At 37.7% G+C, this 16,425-nt stretch overlaps 1 protein-coding gene and 1 non-coding gene across 2 annotated transcripts; one reads left to right on the top strand and one right to left on the bottom strand.

The window, feature by feature from the left end:
- Window positions 1-503: 503 nt before the first annotated feature.
- LOC131785752 (cleavage and polyadenylation specificity factor subunit 2) lies at window positions 504-12,790 on the bottom strand. Its single transcript, XM_059102694.2, has 20 exons — window positions 12,564-12,790; window positions 11,749-11,908; window positions 10,969-11,074; window positions 10,291-10,420; window positions 9,436-9,551; window positions 8,930-9,018; window positions 8,518-8,616; window positions 8,104-8,171; window positions 7,283-7,505; window positions 6,763-6,866; window positions 6,561-6,651; window positions 5,754-5,854; window positions 5,410-5,467; window positions 4,700-4,748; window positions 4,308-4,365; window positions 3,827-3,914; window positions 3,277-3,417; window positions 2,747-2,986; window positions 2,094-2,228; window positions 504-1,893 (listed from the first exon to the last, which is right to left on the bottom strand). Exons 1-20 carry the CDS (start codon window positions 12,710-12,712, stop codon window positions 1,801-1,803), a joined length of 2,298 nt encoding a protein of 765 aa, XP_058958677.2. The 5' UTR covers window positions 12,713-12,790; the 3' UTR covers window positions 504-1,800.
- On the top strand, window positions 12,239-12,311 carry Trnat-ggu (transfer RNA threonine (anticodon GGU)). Its single transcript has one exon. It is a non-coding gene; the product is annotated as a tRNA-Thr (tRNA).
- Window positions 12,791-16,425: the final 3,635 nt, after the last annotated feature.

The following is a 16,425-nucleotide window of genomic DNA, read 5'->3' as shown; positions in this document are numbered from 1 at the left end:
CTGAAGCTTTCCGAAGACACTTAGAACTGGTCTAAACAATTACTTCACTTAAAATCACATAGCTTTCTAACCCTAAGTGAAGCGAAATAATACTACCGGTACTAGTCAAACTGTATGAATTTCGGAACAGTTGAACATTATATATGTTGTAGGAAGCACCGTCAGATCGCTCTGACACTGAACTCACGCTCAGGTTTTGAATCATTGTTTCGTATATTATATATACGTATGTATTATATATATATATATATATATATATATATATATATATATATATATATTATAAATATATTCGTTCGTATATATTTTTTCACCGAGCTTCGAGGTTAGGTTTGTTTGGAGGCAAACGCCAAAGGGATCAAACATAGCGCGGTGGACGCTGTCTTCCTCAAGTGCTTAGAAAAGTGTACTAAATCTTAAATGTAAAGAGTGTAAATTTAAGTTATGGGATTAATTGTGCAGTTGTCACGGGTACTGATAAACAATTCTACATCGCAAAGATCTATTATAGCAATATGAAATCGCTTTTATTCATCCGACCACTGTTGAAGATATAATGTGTCACTACAAAATAGAGCCATAAAATAAACTATTAATAAAGAAGGAAGAATCTGTGACCATGAACTGGGACTATTTAACAGATCTTATTATCACAACTACAAAAAAAAATTCACAGAGTTTGGTAGTCAATACAAAGAATTAGCCATTGCTTTTAATTCTAAAAGGTTCATCTGACGCTCAGGGTTCAGTTGTTCAAGAGGAGGATAAGGCTAACCAACTGTTAAATCGTAATCCAGCAAATTAGTGTGAACAAAAAAATACTGTGCTATCCACCGAAAGGAGATTTAATCAGTGGATAGCGTTATCCACCGTTCAAACAACTGGGGCCTGCTGTCTAAAAGACCATTTAACATGATCGGTAAACAACAGAGTATACATTTCCATAGCTTTTCAGAGAAATGGAAATCTTTCCTTTATTACACCATCAGTTGTCCTTTCATTGGCATCAATGGTGCATGACACTCGCCTTGATGGTCGAGGTGTTGCTTGTATTTGCTGATAGAGTTAGCAATCTAATCTTCATGATCGTTACTGTCATTCTCACCGTCGCCAATCCTACAGAGCTCATAATGTGTCTACACTACCACAATCGATCCCCTTTCACTAACAAGTCCCACTCAGTTCTAGATGATATCAAATTAACAGTGCCTTGCCGAAATTTGAAGTTATTAGAAGCGATTTTCGTTTTACAACTGAAGCCACAAGCGATTGTGCTCTTAACCCTTGTGATCCTTTCAGTTTCGAGAATCTCTTCAATGGTGGCTGTTAAGTTTGCAACATATTCGTCTACAATATCTTAACCCTGTACGTTGCAGTGTCATAATTGTCAGTAAAGGGTACTTCCTGTGGATCGATCTGTCTATTATCTGAGGCTGATTGAAAGCTGAATTGTCAGCTCTCATTCCGCTCATCGATTCTAAATTAAACTTTAAAATATCCTTAAGATCTTTTGTTTTGAGTTTCTAGATGTCATTTAATACCGAAATTTCCATATCGTTGTATTTAAGAACCATTTTGAAGGGAGAACTCGCATTAAAAAGTGCATTCGAACGCGAAATGTCAGCAGCTCAGCCGTTTGAAAGAACCACCGGGTCAACCCAAGCCTCGTTATTGTGTGCGCGCGGTTACTTAGCCAAGAAGGCGCCGGGAACTGTAAAAAGGTCTACTTTACAAAATCTTGCGAACCTTTCGAGACCAATGTTTGTCTTTTATCACCAGACCATGCAATACTAACACCGTTCACACCACAGCGTACTGTTCATACAGAAGCTCCCGGATCTTGTAATAGTCGTCACACACGGCTCCTTCCAAGCCCACACGGCCAGTCTCGTTCTGAGAAAGACCACAAAACATAGACATGAGAAGCAAGAAAATTCATAGTGTTAGGGAATAGATACGAGCCGCTAAAGCTGAATGATCAACCAGTTGTGCGGAGAGGTAGAACTTGTAAAATTACACTCAAGAGGACGCCTTCAAAACGTTTCAACGGTGAGTTTGAACTTAAAGAGACATTAAACTGATCTTTTTCTCACCCTTCTTACAGCTACAACATTGTTGCAGATAAGAACGCCTCCAGCAAATTCCGCTTGAATACCGGCTTTGTTCAACACTTGCTTGAAATCTGACAGGCGAGGCTCGTTTATATACACAGAGGTGTGTCCCGTAATCTGTGGGGAGAATAGACGGAAGGTTTGAAGTTTTTGATAGGGGGTGGGTTGGGGAGTTTCGGTATATTGTCTATTTGGACTATATTACTTTTGCATTTCACAAAATGAAACTTTGCAATAAGGACTCGCTAAGGAAGACACACGCTAACGAAATGAGGAAAAAAAACGAGCGAACATGGCTAGAAATGGCGAAAAACCTTTCCAAATGATAAACTTGAGTAAATCACGTTCATTTTCTTTTGGATTGATAAACGTGCGCGGATTTAAATTGTTGAAAATTGTGAACGTTAGGTTTGTGTTTGCTTAATTTCACGTGTATTTTCAAAGTTTTCGTCACAGACGACGAGCGCTCAGCCAATCAGGATCAAGTTAACATGCTCTTTCGACATCAAAATTGTCTGCACCAATCAGCATTCAATCAATTGTCTCGTATGTGAAAAGAGTACTGATATATAAACTAATCTTCTTTTTTGACAGTACTTGAGCAAGAATTCGATAAGATTGTGTTAAAACCTAACCGAAGATGTCGGTAGTTGCTCCAAGACTGGGACTGTATCTGCTGGTTCCTCCTTTCCGCTCTGATCAGTTTCCATTTTCTCGTGACCTTCATCCTCGTCTCGCAACTCTCCGTCTTCCAAAACCAGTCCCATGTGCGACTCGGACGCGTTCATGTGTAGCTGTCCGTCCACCCAGGCGAGTTCTGCGTCACGCGCGCAGGAAAATTGCAACGAACTCACCAGGGCGTCTCGCAATTTCACCTAAGTTAACCAAATGAAAGACTGATTCCTAAACTTATTTTAACGTGTTGCATGCATGTGAGATGACTTTAACGGAGTAAAAGGGAGTAGCATGTCACGCATGTTTGCTCTCAGTAGCTTTCTGTTGAAAAGAAACACTGAGGTTTCATCTGTAACCGACTTTGGCCAAGTTAACACAAGCAAGTATTTTCCCCCTTAATTGCTATTTTTTTTCCACCAGAAAATGATGATCCAAGGCTTCTGGCGCGAAGAATGGGACGACAGAAACAAGCTTATTCTTGATCACTCACTTGGTAAATGTATCTTTCTCCCGTGGAATCCACAGTATCACCACATCGCGGAGTAAAAACCTGGTTCACCTGAATACTGCTGTTCTGCCGACAGTATTCCGCCAAGTGTTCTGTAGCATCTGCAACACCGTGCACGAGAATCTGTGAAAATGGAAACACATGAGCAAATGAATAGAAGCCAAAAAATTGGTGAAAAGGTAAATAACGGCCTGAGCTTATCCAGCTTTAAGTTGAATCAAGCGAGTAGGACGCCCCTCGTATGGGATACTAGTCCATTGTAGTGTCTGTCACTCGATTAATGGATGAATTTTCAACATGGACGAGGAAACAAAAAAGACCGTTTTTTGGAGAAAAAAACGTTACTTAACTCCACAGTTAATTTTGTAACCGCTACCTTCCCAACATTTCATATTGCCGACTTTATAACAATTAGAAGGCGAAAACATTGATTCACGGAGGAGCGGAGAGGACGCGAGAAAATGGGAACATTACAGGATGCAGATAATTGCCTCAAAAATTTCCAACTACATTGCACAAAATACAGACTTACAAGATTCCTTGGATTAACGAGGGAGAGAATTCTCTTGATGGATTCTCCATCTGACCTTCCTTCGAAATCGATATATACCATTGAACATCTAAAACAAGAGGCGCATTGAGATAAATAAAGTAGGAATGAATAACTAAAAAACATTCAAACATGTTAAAAAAACAAAACGTTTATTGATTTAATATAAGAACAAGAAATATGCTGGACTACAAATTGGCTGAAAAATTTATAAAACTAAAACAAAACACAAAAAACGAGCTCGGAAATGGAACAGAGAAAGATGTTTTATTCGTCTTCTGACGAGCATGAGACAAGTTAACTGGTATTCGATTCAAGTCGTTGGATTGTTCTCTTGTTGCAATTAACTTTGCTACATCTTCGAAGCAATAATTTCTCCAAAATCCGAAGTTGCTTCATCTATTATACAATATGTTAAATTTGTCTTAGAAAACACGTTGTTATTCTGATAGTTTGATCTCACCTGATGTTAAGCTGCTTCCTTTCCACCACACATTTTGTTGGCACTTTTGACATTTCACCTTAAAGAAAAACCAGTAAGTTGCTCTTCCTGGAATCTTAAATGCAATAAGTTAGCTACAAGAGAAATCAAGTGGCCCAATTTTTTTTAGGGCAACCTCTCTGTATACTGAGAACTTGCTTAGGTGAAAGGTCTTGTGGCGTTACAGTCTCTTCGGCAGTTAATGTCTGGTATCGTCACGCAATCCTTCAGAGAACATGATACGTGACGCGAAAGAATGACAGCTACAAAGGAAACTGTGTTTTACCCAAAGAATTGCATGCTACTAAGGAGTAGCTAGGGAAATAATTGACTGACCTCTACATGCAGTCTTTGAACCATTTACTTTAACTTACCCTGCCCTGCAATAGCTTCCGTGTCTAAGGTTTCCTTTTTATTCTGCTCCTGTTAAGTTGAAGACAAAATGAGAATCAAACTTCTGAAAATCTTTTGAAGTGTCTTGATATTTTGAAGAATTTACTGGGAACGGATCAAACTTCCTTCAAATAGGAGAAAAGATAAAAAAAGTGAAAGATGATGTTTTTTCAGTTTGTAACTCGAGCATACGCTACAAAACAATGCTACTAACGGGAATCAAATCAATACATCAGCACCTCAAATACGCCAAAAAAAAATTTCGGGATAACAAACTCGTTTATCTGGCTTTATCAAGTCAAGGCTGCAATTAAGCTCTCCATCCGTGAATCGCGCGGGATACGTTTCAATGTCTTGCATCTTATCTCACTTTCCGCTTAAAGGTCCCTTCCCAAATAGCGAGCGTGCTCGAAGGTTACACAAACGCCAGAAATAAAGTAGGAAAACTAAAAGATTTAAAGATAACTATGGCCGCAGAACGATTACAAACGAAAAGAGATTCTCTTGAGAGCAAAGCAGGAGTTGGGGAGATGTCTTTTATCTTATTACCGAGGGGAAGATGTACAATTTGACAAAGGAGAGATAGCTTCCTTAGATTGATGTGGAACGAGAAAGATACTAGGCTTAAAGATTAACATCTATCAGGACAAAGCGTTATTCCTCCTCCTTCAAAAAGAATCACTTTTCTCACCACTTTGGCCTTTTCTTCTTCTGCTGCTGCCAGTTCTTTGATCATGAAATCCTCAGGCCTGTTTTAATCACACAACGAAAAACGGTCACAAAAAGATACGCAACTTCACGCCACGAGACCTTCCCAACTTGTATGGCCATGTTAAATACTTACAAACAAAAAATGTCTTAGCCTTAAAAAACTACTCTAAAAGACATTTAGTAACAGGAAAAAATCTGCACTTAAGTATTTCCGAAAAATATATAAAGCAGCATCCCACAGTAAGATTTTCAAGCAATCTAGCTTCAAAGAGGGATTTTTTTAAATGCAGCAACGCAGCAAGGAACGTTCAAGTGTTGACTCACTTAATAAACTCTCCATAATCGTCCCATTTGATTTTCTCTTCGTGGCAAGGGAACATAGGATATGATCTAGCTTGTTTGAAGAAGCTGCTCTTGCGGCCTCCCTAAATAAAGAAAAACAGATGTACAGCTGTAGCGATAGGTTTGTACCCATTATGTCCGAGCAAAATTCAATCGCTTAGAGGTAAACAAAACGAACAACTGCAGGAGCTCGAACACTGAAGCCAGAGGCGACCAAGAGTGCTGGAATACCAGTCTATAACAGATTCTTCCATCCTTCGAGTATATTTATTTCATTCAATGAAAGGGGAGAGAAGCCACGTAAGAGAAAACCTCCTTGTCTAGCGCTAAAAACCCTGCATCTCTTGATCCAGATACTAGCACTCTGGACGTTGAACCAACATATCCCTTTTAACCTAGTTAAACAATACTTATTGCATGGCTAAGCTCTGCAAGCGAGGAATACGAGTCGAATCCTGTTTTTTGATCGGGCACGACTGCCTGCATTGATGCAGCAAAGAGAAGAGAGAGCTTTGTAACCGCAAAGAAAAATAGAGTCACACACTCGTCTAAGAACATTAACAAAGGAAGAACTGGAATACATGACTAAAGTTATTAATTCTTCGTTGTAGTCTTTTTGCTTAATAACGAATACTATTTTGACCAAGCTTCAGCAAGATTGGATTTTCGCCAAGTTCAAGTCTTGTATTTTTAATGGACCTCAAATATTTAACGGTATTAAACGCAGAAAGGATGAGACGACACATATATAACTATTTTCCCCACTGTGTTTGTAATCTTTTTTTTCACCTTTTCGTCTGTCATCATGAGATCATGCCTCACACCTCCATCCAAATCCTCATCACTGTCACTATCACTCTCTTCGGCCGTGACGCGATGACTGAAGATAGAAACCAGGACAGTTTATACGAATTCCAACGGAACACAGAATTCTTGTTAATGACGCAGGAAAAACGGCAACTAAACAACATGACTCTATCTGTTCAGTTACCTTCTGTCCACCGCATCAGATGTGGGTTTGTTTTTCTCTTTCTCCTTTTCCTTTTCCAGATATCTCTCTAATTCTTCTCCTTCCAATTTGACTCGTGATTTTACCTTGACACAAGGGAAATAATTATCCGCGTAAACATCTATCACACTTGACGACTCATTTGTTACTAGCATCAAATTAATTAGTTTGGTGTTTAGCTGACGTATTTATCTATTCTCGTCACCTTTGTGCTTGTTAGTGAATTCATATTTTGAAGAAAGTTATGTGGGTTAAAGGATTAATGGTTCATTTCCAGCCGAAAAAAAAACATTAATAACAAGAGAGAAAAACACACACACACCAAAATAACGAAAAGTGATTTTTGCCTCGAAAAGTAATCAGTCAATTGTAGCGGTGAACAAAAGAAGAGAACACCTTCAATTCTCAACTTGAATCCGATGTTCTCTGTTTCATCAACAGTGTAACCTAAATTTTCTTATACTTTCTTTCATATTTCTTATTTTACAATAACTCAATGCACCTCTATATCGATGATCTTCTGCTGTAAGTTGTCAATCAAAGTGCGAGCCAGTGCGCCGGGCGAAGCTCGACTGGTAAATACGACTGTATTTTTGGGGTTCTCAGCCCATTTTATGAAAAGTTCTCGTGAGAAGCCACATGTCAAATCTGCTACTGATGCTAAAACAACCCTTGGTTCAGGGATTTTGTCCAAGTCTGACATATAATGACACAACGTGCAGTATCTACAAGAAAGGGACCTCTTATCATATCTCTTATCTTTTAACAGAAGGCGAGTGAAAACAACGTTCTTAAAAGGGCAATCTTTGCCGTACCCTTTTTTCTTAAACCAAAATGTATAGTCTTGCTATCGTTTTACAAAAATTTAAGATGGCAAAATGTGAAGTTTAGGGCAAATCATTTACCAACTCACTGCCAGGAAAACACGATCATATTCATAACTAAAAAACCAAGAGCAGGGTTACTTCACACTGGCCACTCTTGGGGAAGGCCGTGTCACAAACTCCCATTAAAAAATATACATGTACCGTCCGACTTAGCTTAATGACTAATGAATGCCACAATTCAATATTAAAATCAATATGCATTTAAGCACCAAAAACCAGAGGAACTATCCATTCTTGACACTTAGGTCCATATGAAAGGGGAAAGTCTGACCGATCCTCTTTATGAACTCTCTTTCGAGGGGTTTTTGGGAAATTGAGATTGTAGATTATCTACAGAACAGAGCAGAGATTTTCACTCCCATTATACAAGCACTGATTGTGGCCAGCTAATTTTAGACCTTGCTACGAAATGCTAGCCTACTCATTTGATACAAACCTAAAGTGGTAAGGGTTCATCCTGCCAACTTCAAATGATTTCATAACTTTGTCACTCATCCATTCCACCTGAAAAGAGAGGAGAACATCCCTTTAGTTTTTACTGTTCTATGCATACTACTGACTCAACAGAAATCGACCAAATCAATGAAATTATGCTAGAAAGTAAAAAGTTTCATAATTTGGCCATGATACCCTAAGAGAAAAAGTATGTAAAGTAGACTCTTGATATCTCAAACCTTCAAGGAAAATTGAAAAAAAGTTAAAATTATCGGGAGTTTGAGTTACCAAGGGTAAAACTGCAGTAAATGTAAGACAGAATTCCAGAGGAAATAAATTTTGGTTTGAATTAGTATGACGTTCGAGTTAGCAAGGGTTCAAGTTATTGGGAGTTGACTATACTAAAAATACTCACTTGTGACTTGGCAAACTCAACAACATTGTAGCTGACATTATTCAACATCGCAAGAGAGTAGGCTGATAAACCTGAATCAGAGTTCCGCCATAACTGATCCTATACAATGAAAAAGAAAACACTTTTGAGAGGCTATTCTATCCTTGCCCAAAATCCTTAGTAAGCCCCCTTCCTTAATAAGCATCTAGAGCATCAACTTCCAAAGATCTCCCTTTTCCTCCCCTTCATCTGTATTGTAGACTGAAACCATTAGCTGGTTTTATTCTCCATAGGTTGGTTAGGTAAGGTTTCAGTAAAAAATTAAGTTATTCATACCTGTATACAGTTCTGGTGTTGAGTTCCAATTTAAGAAACAGCAAGAGAAATATGCCTTGCAGAAAGATAAACATGTACCATGGTATTAACAACTTACCAATAGTTGAGATAGTTCCAAAACTCTTCCAGCTGTATCCACAACAATGAGTACATTACCATCTCTTCTAGCTGTAGTCAGGATCTCATCTTTGTTAAGCAGAGAAAATTAAGCAAAAAGACAGATTGATAGAATAATACAGTATAATTATATAAGCTACAGTATTTTAGTCTGTGTCCTGTATTGTAAATGCAAAGGTAAAAGCAAGATTTAACCTCTGTTCAACCACTTATTACCCACAATGCCCTATAAACATTGCATGCGGTTTTGAACAGATATAAGACAATCATGACTAATGTATGGTACGGGTTAAAACTTTTATTGTACAGCTTTTTGGTATATGCAAGTCAGTGTATTTCTTTTTATACAATGTACATGTACATGGATATTACACTTGATTATACCATTGATTTGCAGATATAAATGAAAGCAAAAAGTAATAATTATTTAACCACTTAAGAATTCATCCTGACATTTTGTTTCTTATGTTCATTGTTAGTTCTTACTCATTAGCTGGGTGTCTCTCTCTCTTCTTCTAGTTTGTACGTTAAGTGCATTGTAGCTGTCTGTAATAAGCAACGATGGTCTGCTAAGGGTTTCCAAAACAGCTCCATTCAAATGCCTGGTGAGGGAAAGCCCAGCTCATAATCAATTACAATGCTATAATCAAGAGATAATTCAGGGACCACTCTCTAAAATTCAGGTTTTCTAGCCCACATTGTGCCAGGCACTTGGCAGTAATTCACATAAAACCTTTGTTTGATTTTTTTCTTAAGAAAAGTACATTTCAAGGTCAAATTTTGGTACAAATTTAACTTACTGTGTGTTAAAATTGAAGGAAACACAAGATAAGAAAAAACCAACCAGCAAAGCTACAAAACTCTATCAAATTGGATAAGCTTAATACTGTAATTTTAGCCATGTTCACAAGTGAAGGGGCTTAGTAGCTAGTGGTTGCTGAAACTTGAACACTGGTCATATACTGTAAAAAGGCACATACTTATTAAACATGTACTGTACTCCTTCTTTAGTCAATTGTGAGATCAAATAGTGTATTTTCCTTTCTCATGGTTGGCTGTCTCATCTATACTTCTGTACAATGTACCTTTCAGAAATCAATAAATGTCCCAGGAATCTCATTGGGTAATCATGAGAGAATGGAATCAATGTCAAATACAGATCCCATACTTAAGCCTTATAAACAACTTGAAATGATTTTTTTGTGAACTTTGTTAGCAAGAAACTAGATCCACTGACATGATCTGAACAGATGCATGTAGACCATAAGCAAGCAACTCAGGTGAAATACATGCTCTGTCAAGCAAATAACAGGTTACTCAGGTATGATCACTGTCACCAACCTTTCTTTCTTGTGATTGTAGTCTACAGCATAAATTATGTCCTCCTCACCATCCTTCACAATTTTCCACATGGTTCCACCAATCATGTGACCAGCTGCATAAGGCGTTATGGTCAAACCATGGCCTTTACCTGCAAAATTTTTCAAAAAATAATAGAACTAAAAAAAAATGACTGACTAGAATTTCAGCTCTCTCAAATACATGTTTGTCTACATAAAATCTGAAACTCTTCAAGAGAAAACTGGAACCCTCTAATTTCACCATAAGGGTAGTAATACTACAAAAAGGAACAACAATCCTTAGCAAGACAATTCACCAACCTCCAAGTGACACACAAAAACTGTTACAACAGAATACAATAAGAATACGAGGTATAGATGTTATTCATAAATTTATTATCAATTTGGAATTACCATTCATAAATGTGCCTGCCTTGTACTTTCTTCAAATTACTTTTTGTTCTGAATATCTCAGAAAATAGTCAATGATTTAGAACTAATTGAAAATAATTCATTTTTGCAAATTTCAAAACAGAACTTAGTAATTCTGTAGTTATTTCAGCATTTTCATAAATCTTATTGAATATCACCTTATAGTAAATTTCCAACTGAAACAAAAAAACAATAACAAAAGAAATCAGTAGGTGCTTGTTATGAAAAAATATATATATATCCTGACCTTTCAAGCTGACATTTTGAGAGTACTTAAGCTGAATGATTTTATCAAAGGCAGCATCTACATCATCCAGGCTAAATACATCAAACTCTTCATAGTTTTGATGTGACTGAAAGACAAAATGTTCAGCAATTTGTCATTAACTGTTCAAATGATAGCAAGTAAATCACAAAAGATACTGTATCATCTAAAAATAGTGAGTTGATAAATTATTTTGGGAACCACAAGAAATTGATGAAAAAGGCCTCACTGCCCAATATAGCTGGATAAAACAGTAAAGAGAAGCAGGAAAATCTCAATTATTGCAGAATGTTGTAATGAGTGTCAAGCTGCATTACTTTGGCTTTAAGGAGCTCTACCATAAGTCTTAACCCATTTATTCCCCAGACCTCATTAGATCATTATTGGATCAACTAATAATCCCCTAATTGATATTTTCCTTTATTCTCATCATTTCATCATTTCCCTTTTTGATATTGTATTGATATTAAGACAAGAAATTCTGTCTTGGTTACTCATGAGATTTAAAACTTTCTAGTCAGCCTTATTATCTGGAGAAGGCTTCAAGTAGCAACATGTAGTAAGGAAGACATGATCTACATCAGAACTGTCACACTGGGTGACGAACTATTATATTTTTCAATCATTGTACTTCACCACCACAAATTACCACAACCCAAATTAAAGATACATGTAATTTTACCTGTACACTATTTGAGAGATACATGTAAATCAAGCCATTGATTTTGAAAGTAATAGTCAGAGTCTGAAACTTGCACATACCTGATATAGGTCATACATAAACATCTGACCCATCTTGTACACAGGAATAGTGGCATAGATTGGACAGTGAAGACCACATTTACCCACCAAGTATGGCAGTGCACCCATGTGGTATATATCAGGAAATGTGATCAGTACAGCATCTATCTGATGTATGTACCTATGGTAAAAGATTCAAGATATAAATAAAATTCTCAAAACAAGCCACCCATCAATCTGAAAGTGTCATGCACGCTAGCGATACATGTGTGTAAATGCTGTCCAACAATGACTGGTATCGCAGAGGTCATGGGTTCAAATCCCTTACAGGCCTGAATTTTTTTCAGGCCTTCTTTTCACTACTATTTAAGTAATGTTCATTACTGCGAAGATCGCTTTCATATTCACGTCTTTAACTGCAGTTCAAATATATGACTTCCATATATTCACAACTGTTTATTTACCACTTCATGGGTTTATTTGGAACCAATACAGTGACCAGCTCCCAGTTGGCTTGTTAGCTCAGTTGGTAGAGCACTGCACTGGTATCGCAGAGGTCATGGGTTCAAATCCCGTACAGGCCTGAATTTTTTTCAGGCCTTCTTTTCACTAATGCTTAAGTAGTGTTCATTACTGCGAAGATCGCTTTCATATTCACGTCTTTCACCGCAGTTTAAATGTATGACTTCCATATATTCACAACCGTAGATGACCATTACTCTGAGTAGAGGTGTAAGCCCCTCCGCAAAACTCTCTTAAACGCAGGTTTAGTACTCCTACCCAAAAGAAACCGAAGTTAATTGTTGATTCCAGGCAAAAGATTACCAGACACTTACTTCTTTATAGGTTCTACGATCTCTGCGTTGAATGACTCGTTCCAACCGCAGTCAAGAAGGAATCTGAACTCGTCGACTTGAAGAAGGTAACAAAGAGGCCCTTCATCATACGCTCCAGACAAAACTGACAACTTGATAATAGAAGTCATCCCTATTGAACCTCAGCCCTCCAGCGACTCAGGGAAAGTTGATCCACACGTGGAAGATGCACTAGACAGCATTACGCGTCCGCCATATTTCTTTTCTCCCATAAGTCATTGCAGGTAGGAAACCTTCTCATTGCATTCTGGGAAATCCTTCCTTAACGAGAAGGAAAGCTGAGTTAGAAAGAACATCAGTTGAATACTTATGGCCAACTTGTAGTAAAAATCTTGTGTTTATCTCATGTTTGTAAATTTGCAATTAGTGGTCTTTATGCAGTATGCAAGATTTCTCTTATCGCACAAAGCTAAAGCTATCAGTGGTGGATCCAGACCTTGAGCCAAGTTTGGGGGGGGGGGGGGGGGGGGGGGGGCGCGGTTTTTTTCGCCGCTTACATAGTGTAAAAATATACAATTCATGCTCAGCAAAGCGCGCGAACTTGACATGAGTACCCTTAGAGATCAGGTACCGCGGTCATAGATAACATTTTAGTAAAGGGTCAGTTTCTAAGGAACTGCGGTGCTGTGTCGGTGGGAGAGTATAACAGGGTAAATTGGAGTTTAAAAGCTTTTTCACTGAGTAAAACTGGCCGTTGTTTTATAAGCTGACTACTAAGCAACGTATATAATTTCAGTTTGATCTGCATCCGTAAGATTTAGGATTTATCTCAGTTTGGACATGACTGTGTACAGGGAGTTTATTATCATAAGCGATAGCTTTCTTTCAATTTCTTAGAGGGGTGGCCTCGGAAATGTTTAAGGTTATGACCTGTGTTCAGGATCACAGACTTTAATCTTATTTTGAGACATATGCATTTGACCGAAGGAGCAATTTGCTGGCGATGAAACAAGCAATCGAGTATACCAATAACCTATCTGAAATGAGACACCAATCACAGCATTTGGGTATTGTTTTCTTTTAAATGGTGTCATGGAATCAGTGGCTGTGCACAAAGAATGACAGTAACCAGAAATTTTGGGCTCATTAGATAAGCGTTATGATTGTGGCCTTTGCAAAGAGCCTCGACGAGTGAGGTTGAGATTTATCGGGATATGAAAGGTTCGCATTTATTTTTATCGTATAATTTTAAAGTTAAAACGTGTTTTTTCCGCTCCTTTTCTCGCAACACACTCGCCAAACTATCATGTACTACGAAAACAACGTCCAAAGTCCAATCGATTCCTATTTGAAGTCTCTTCTCCATCGCCTCTGCTTTGTTAACGTATCTGATCTTATATTCATCCTCCAAAGAGGCATTTACAACTCCGTTCAGGAGATCGGCTTTTTTAAGGGATGATAGCCTGCTGAAATATCTAGCAATTTGAACGACTGAAAATCATTCCTCCTTGGAGAACAATTTGTCAGGTGTATATGATAGCAAACAATTACAGTAAGAACGTTTTTAATTTCAGTTATTTACTTCTTATTTAAGACGTCATATACTTACAGAGGGTCTCAATGGAGTTAACCGATAGCCATAAAACGGCCAAAAAATTTAACCGTTAAGCGTAAAAATTGTCAAAACTTTAACCGTAAGTCGTAAAAATATTTACCTCAAAAAAAGAAAAAAAAATTCTGATAACAACTCATGGAATGATGTAAATAGTTAGTTGTAACAGGCAAAATTTTAACTGTTAGTTGTGAAAGCCATCACCCCATTGAGACCCTCCTCCTACTACAATGAGCCCATAGTTCTCAGATGCGACTTGTTTGGCTTTGACCGTGTAGCCTTGGAAAATGAAATTTACCCGAATTTGGAGAAATCAGGTAATGTTGACATCAATACTAAATTAAACGGGAAGCAAGCTTGTCAAACCTACAATTGTTTGTTATTTTTCTAAGACAAGGAAGAACCTAAATAATATAAAACTTTTATCTTTCAAATGAGGTAAGACCAGTGATATTGTTATTTTCGAGCAAATTACTGATCCAATCCGTCCGTTTTGTTGTTACTGTTTAAAGATAGAATCTCAAATTGTACTCTCGATCTGACCGATCTCGAGAAGAAAATCCAACCGGTCCAAAAGGGATGACCACTGAAGCCTAACGTTTCCCGTTAAAGAGAGCAACATGTTTCATTTTTGGATGCTAAAATCCATCATTAGTTATAAAAGTGAGACGTGCCAAACCGAAATACAGTCACTCAATTTTTTTTTAGCAATTTTGGCTTCGATCATGCAAATCACACCCGCTAGAAAATGAAAAGTTTACGAAGACAGTTAGTCGATTATCACTTAAAGATAGCTTTACGTTTGAAGAATGACACTTAGGTTGTGCTGTGATCAATCGTGTGATGAAAATCCAACCGCTCAAAGGGGTAAACACTAAAGCCTGACGTTCCCCATTAAAAATAGAATAACACCTTTTTTCATGTTCAATTACATCATTAGTAATAAAAGTGTGATGTAGAAAACCGAAATACTGTGTACTTATTGATTGGGTGGTAGAGGCGCGGCGAGGTCCTTGCTTCATGACCGAGAGCTAAATATTTTCCCGTCCAGCCCAACTAAACTCAGTCAAAAAGAATTTTATCATATGAACACTAACTGTTGAAAATTTCAACTTAGTAGGACGCGATTGACGGGCATACGAACGCAAAAAAAATTCTGCAATTACTAATTGAAAACTTTTCCTTTTCATTTCGACTAGCCAAGAGGGGGGAAGGGAATAACCTAAAACAAAAGTGATCTGGATACCCAAAACACTGTGATAGCGTTTCGGAAGGTTGGGAAAAGTCCCAATTGTAATTCGTTATTTTTGTTGTTTCATTTTGAAAGCATCAGCCACATTGTCAACATGTTGGTAAGTACGATTGAAAATCTTTTCTAGTCACTCGATTTTTATCAGCTTAAGTTGTTTAGTAACTGTAGAGAGGTAAGGCTCTTATGGCAAAGCCCAGTTACTACTTTTTCGATCTTTGTGTTTGCAATAATTTGTTGCAATAATTTGTAGTTATGTCTCATTTCGAGCGTTGGCCTTTCAATAAAGCGGTTGATGGCGCGATTGAATCGCCATCACAGTGAAATAAGTTCGTTCTACGGCGACTTTTTCAAATCTCTATGGCTTTATATGGTATAATCTATCTACATTAACTAAGGTTATTGAGTATCGTTCAATTTGAGAAATTGATGATCATAAAACTAAATTCAGACCTCTATTTATGTTGTGGACTGTTCCTCGCGATAATCATAGGAAATCTGTAGTGCTTCATTATGTGGTTTTCCAGTGGCTATGATCTGCATTAGCTATTAACTTGACTTTGTTTTAGGAGGCTTCAACGAACGATTCAAAGATCGCGGTAGATCCAAATTATATTTCCGTTTTCTTCTCGTGCACAAGCGTTTCTTGGTCGAGATACCCTTCACTTCAATCTTTGGATACTAGCGGCGGGTGCTACGGCATATATTTTTCTAAAGGCAGTAATCTGTTTCTTTGTCTGTTAAAGCGCCAGAGTCTCGCATAAGAAGATGAGTCACGACGCTGCGCGCTCACGAAGAGAGATGTTTTAATATTCTTAGGCCCGGTTCATACGTCGCACTTCTGCCGTGTCGAATTCAATTCAATTAAGTGCGGCAGAAATGCGACAGCTGATTCATACGTCGAATTTCTGCCGAATTTAATTCTTTGAATTGATACTGCGGTGCAGGTCCATCAGCGGAAGAATGTTACAAAGGTTACGTAACTAGACGTAACTATCTAATATGGCGGACGAAGATACTAA

The sequence above is a fragment of the Pocillopora verrucosa genome, chromosome 3 (genome assembly GCF_036669915.1).
Source record: "Pocillopora verrucosa isolate sample1 chromosome 3, ASM3666991v2, whole genome shotgun sequence".
In the NCBI taxonomy this organism is placed as follows: domain Eukaryota; kingdom Metazoa; phylum Cnidaria; class Anthozoa; order Scleractinia; family Pocilloporidae; genus Pocillopora; species Pocillopora verrucosa.
This window is presented reverse-complemented; position numbering and strand designations above follow the sequence as displayed.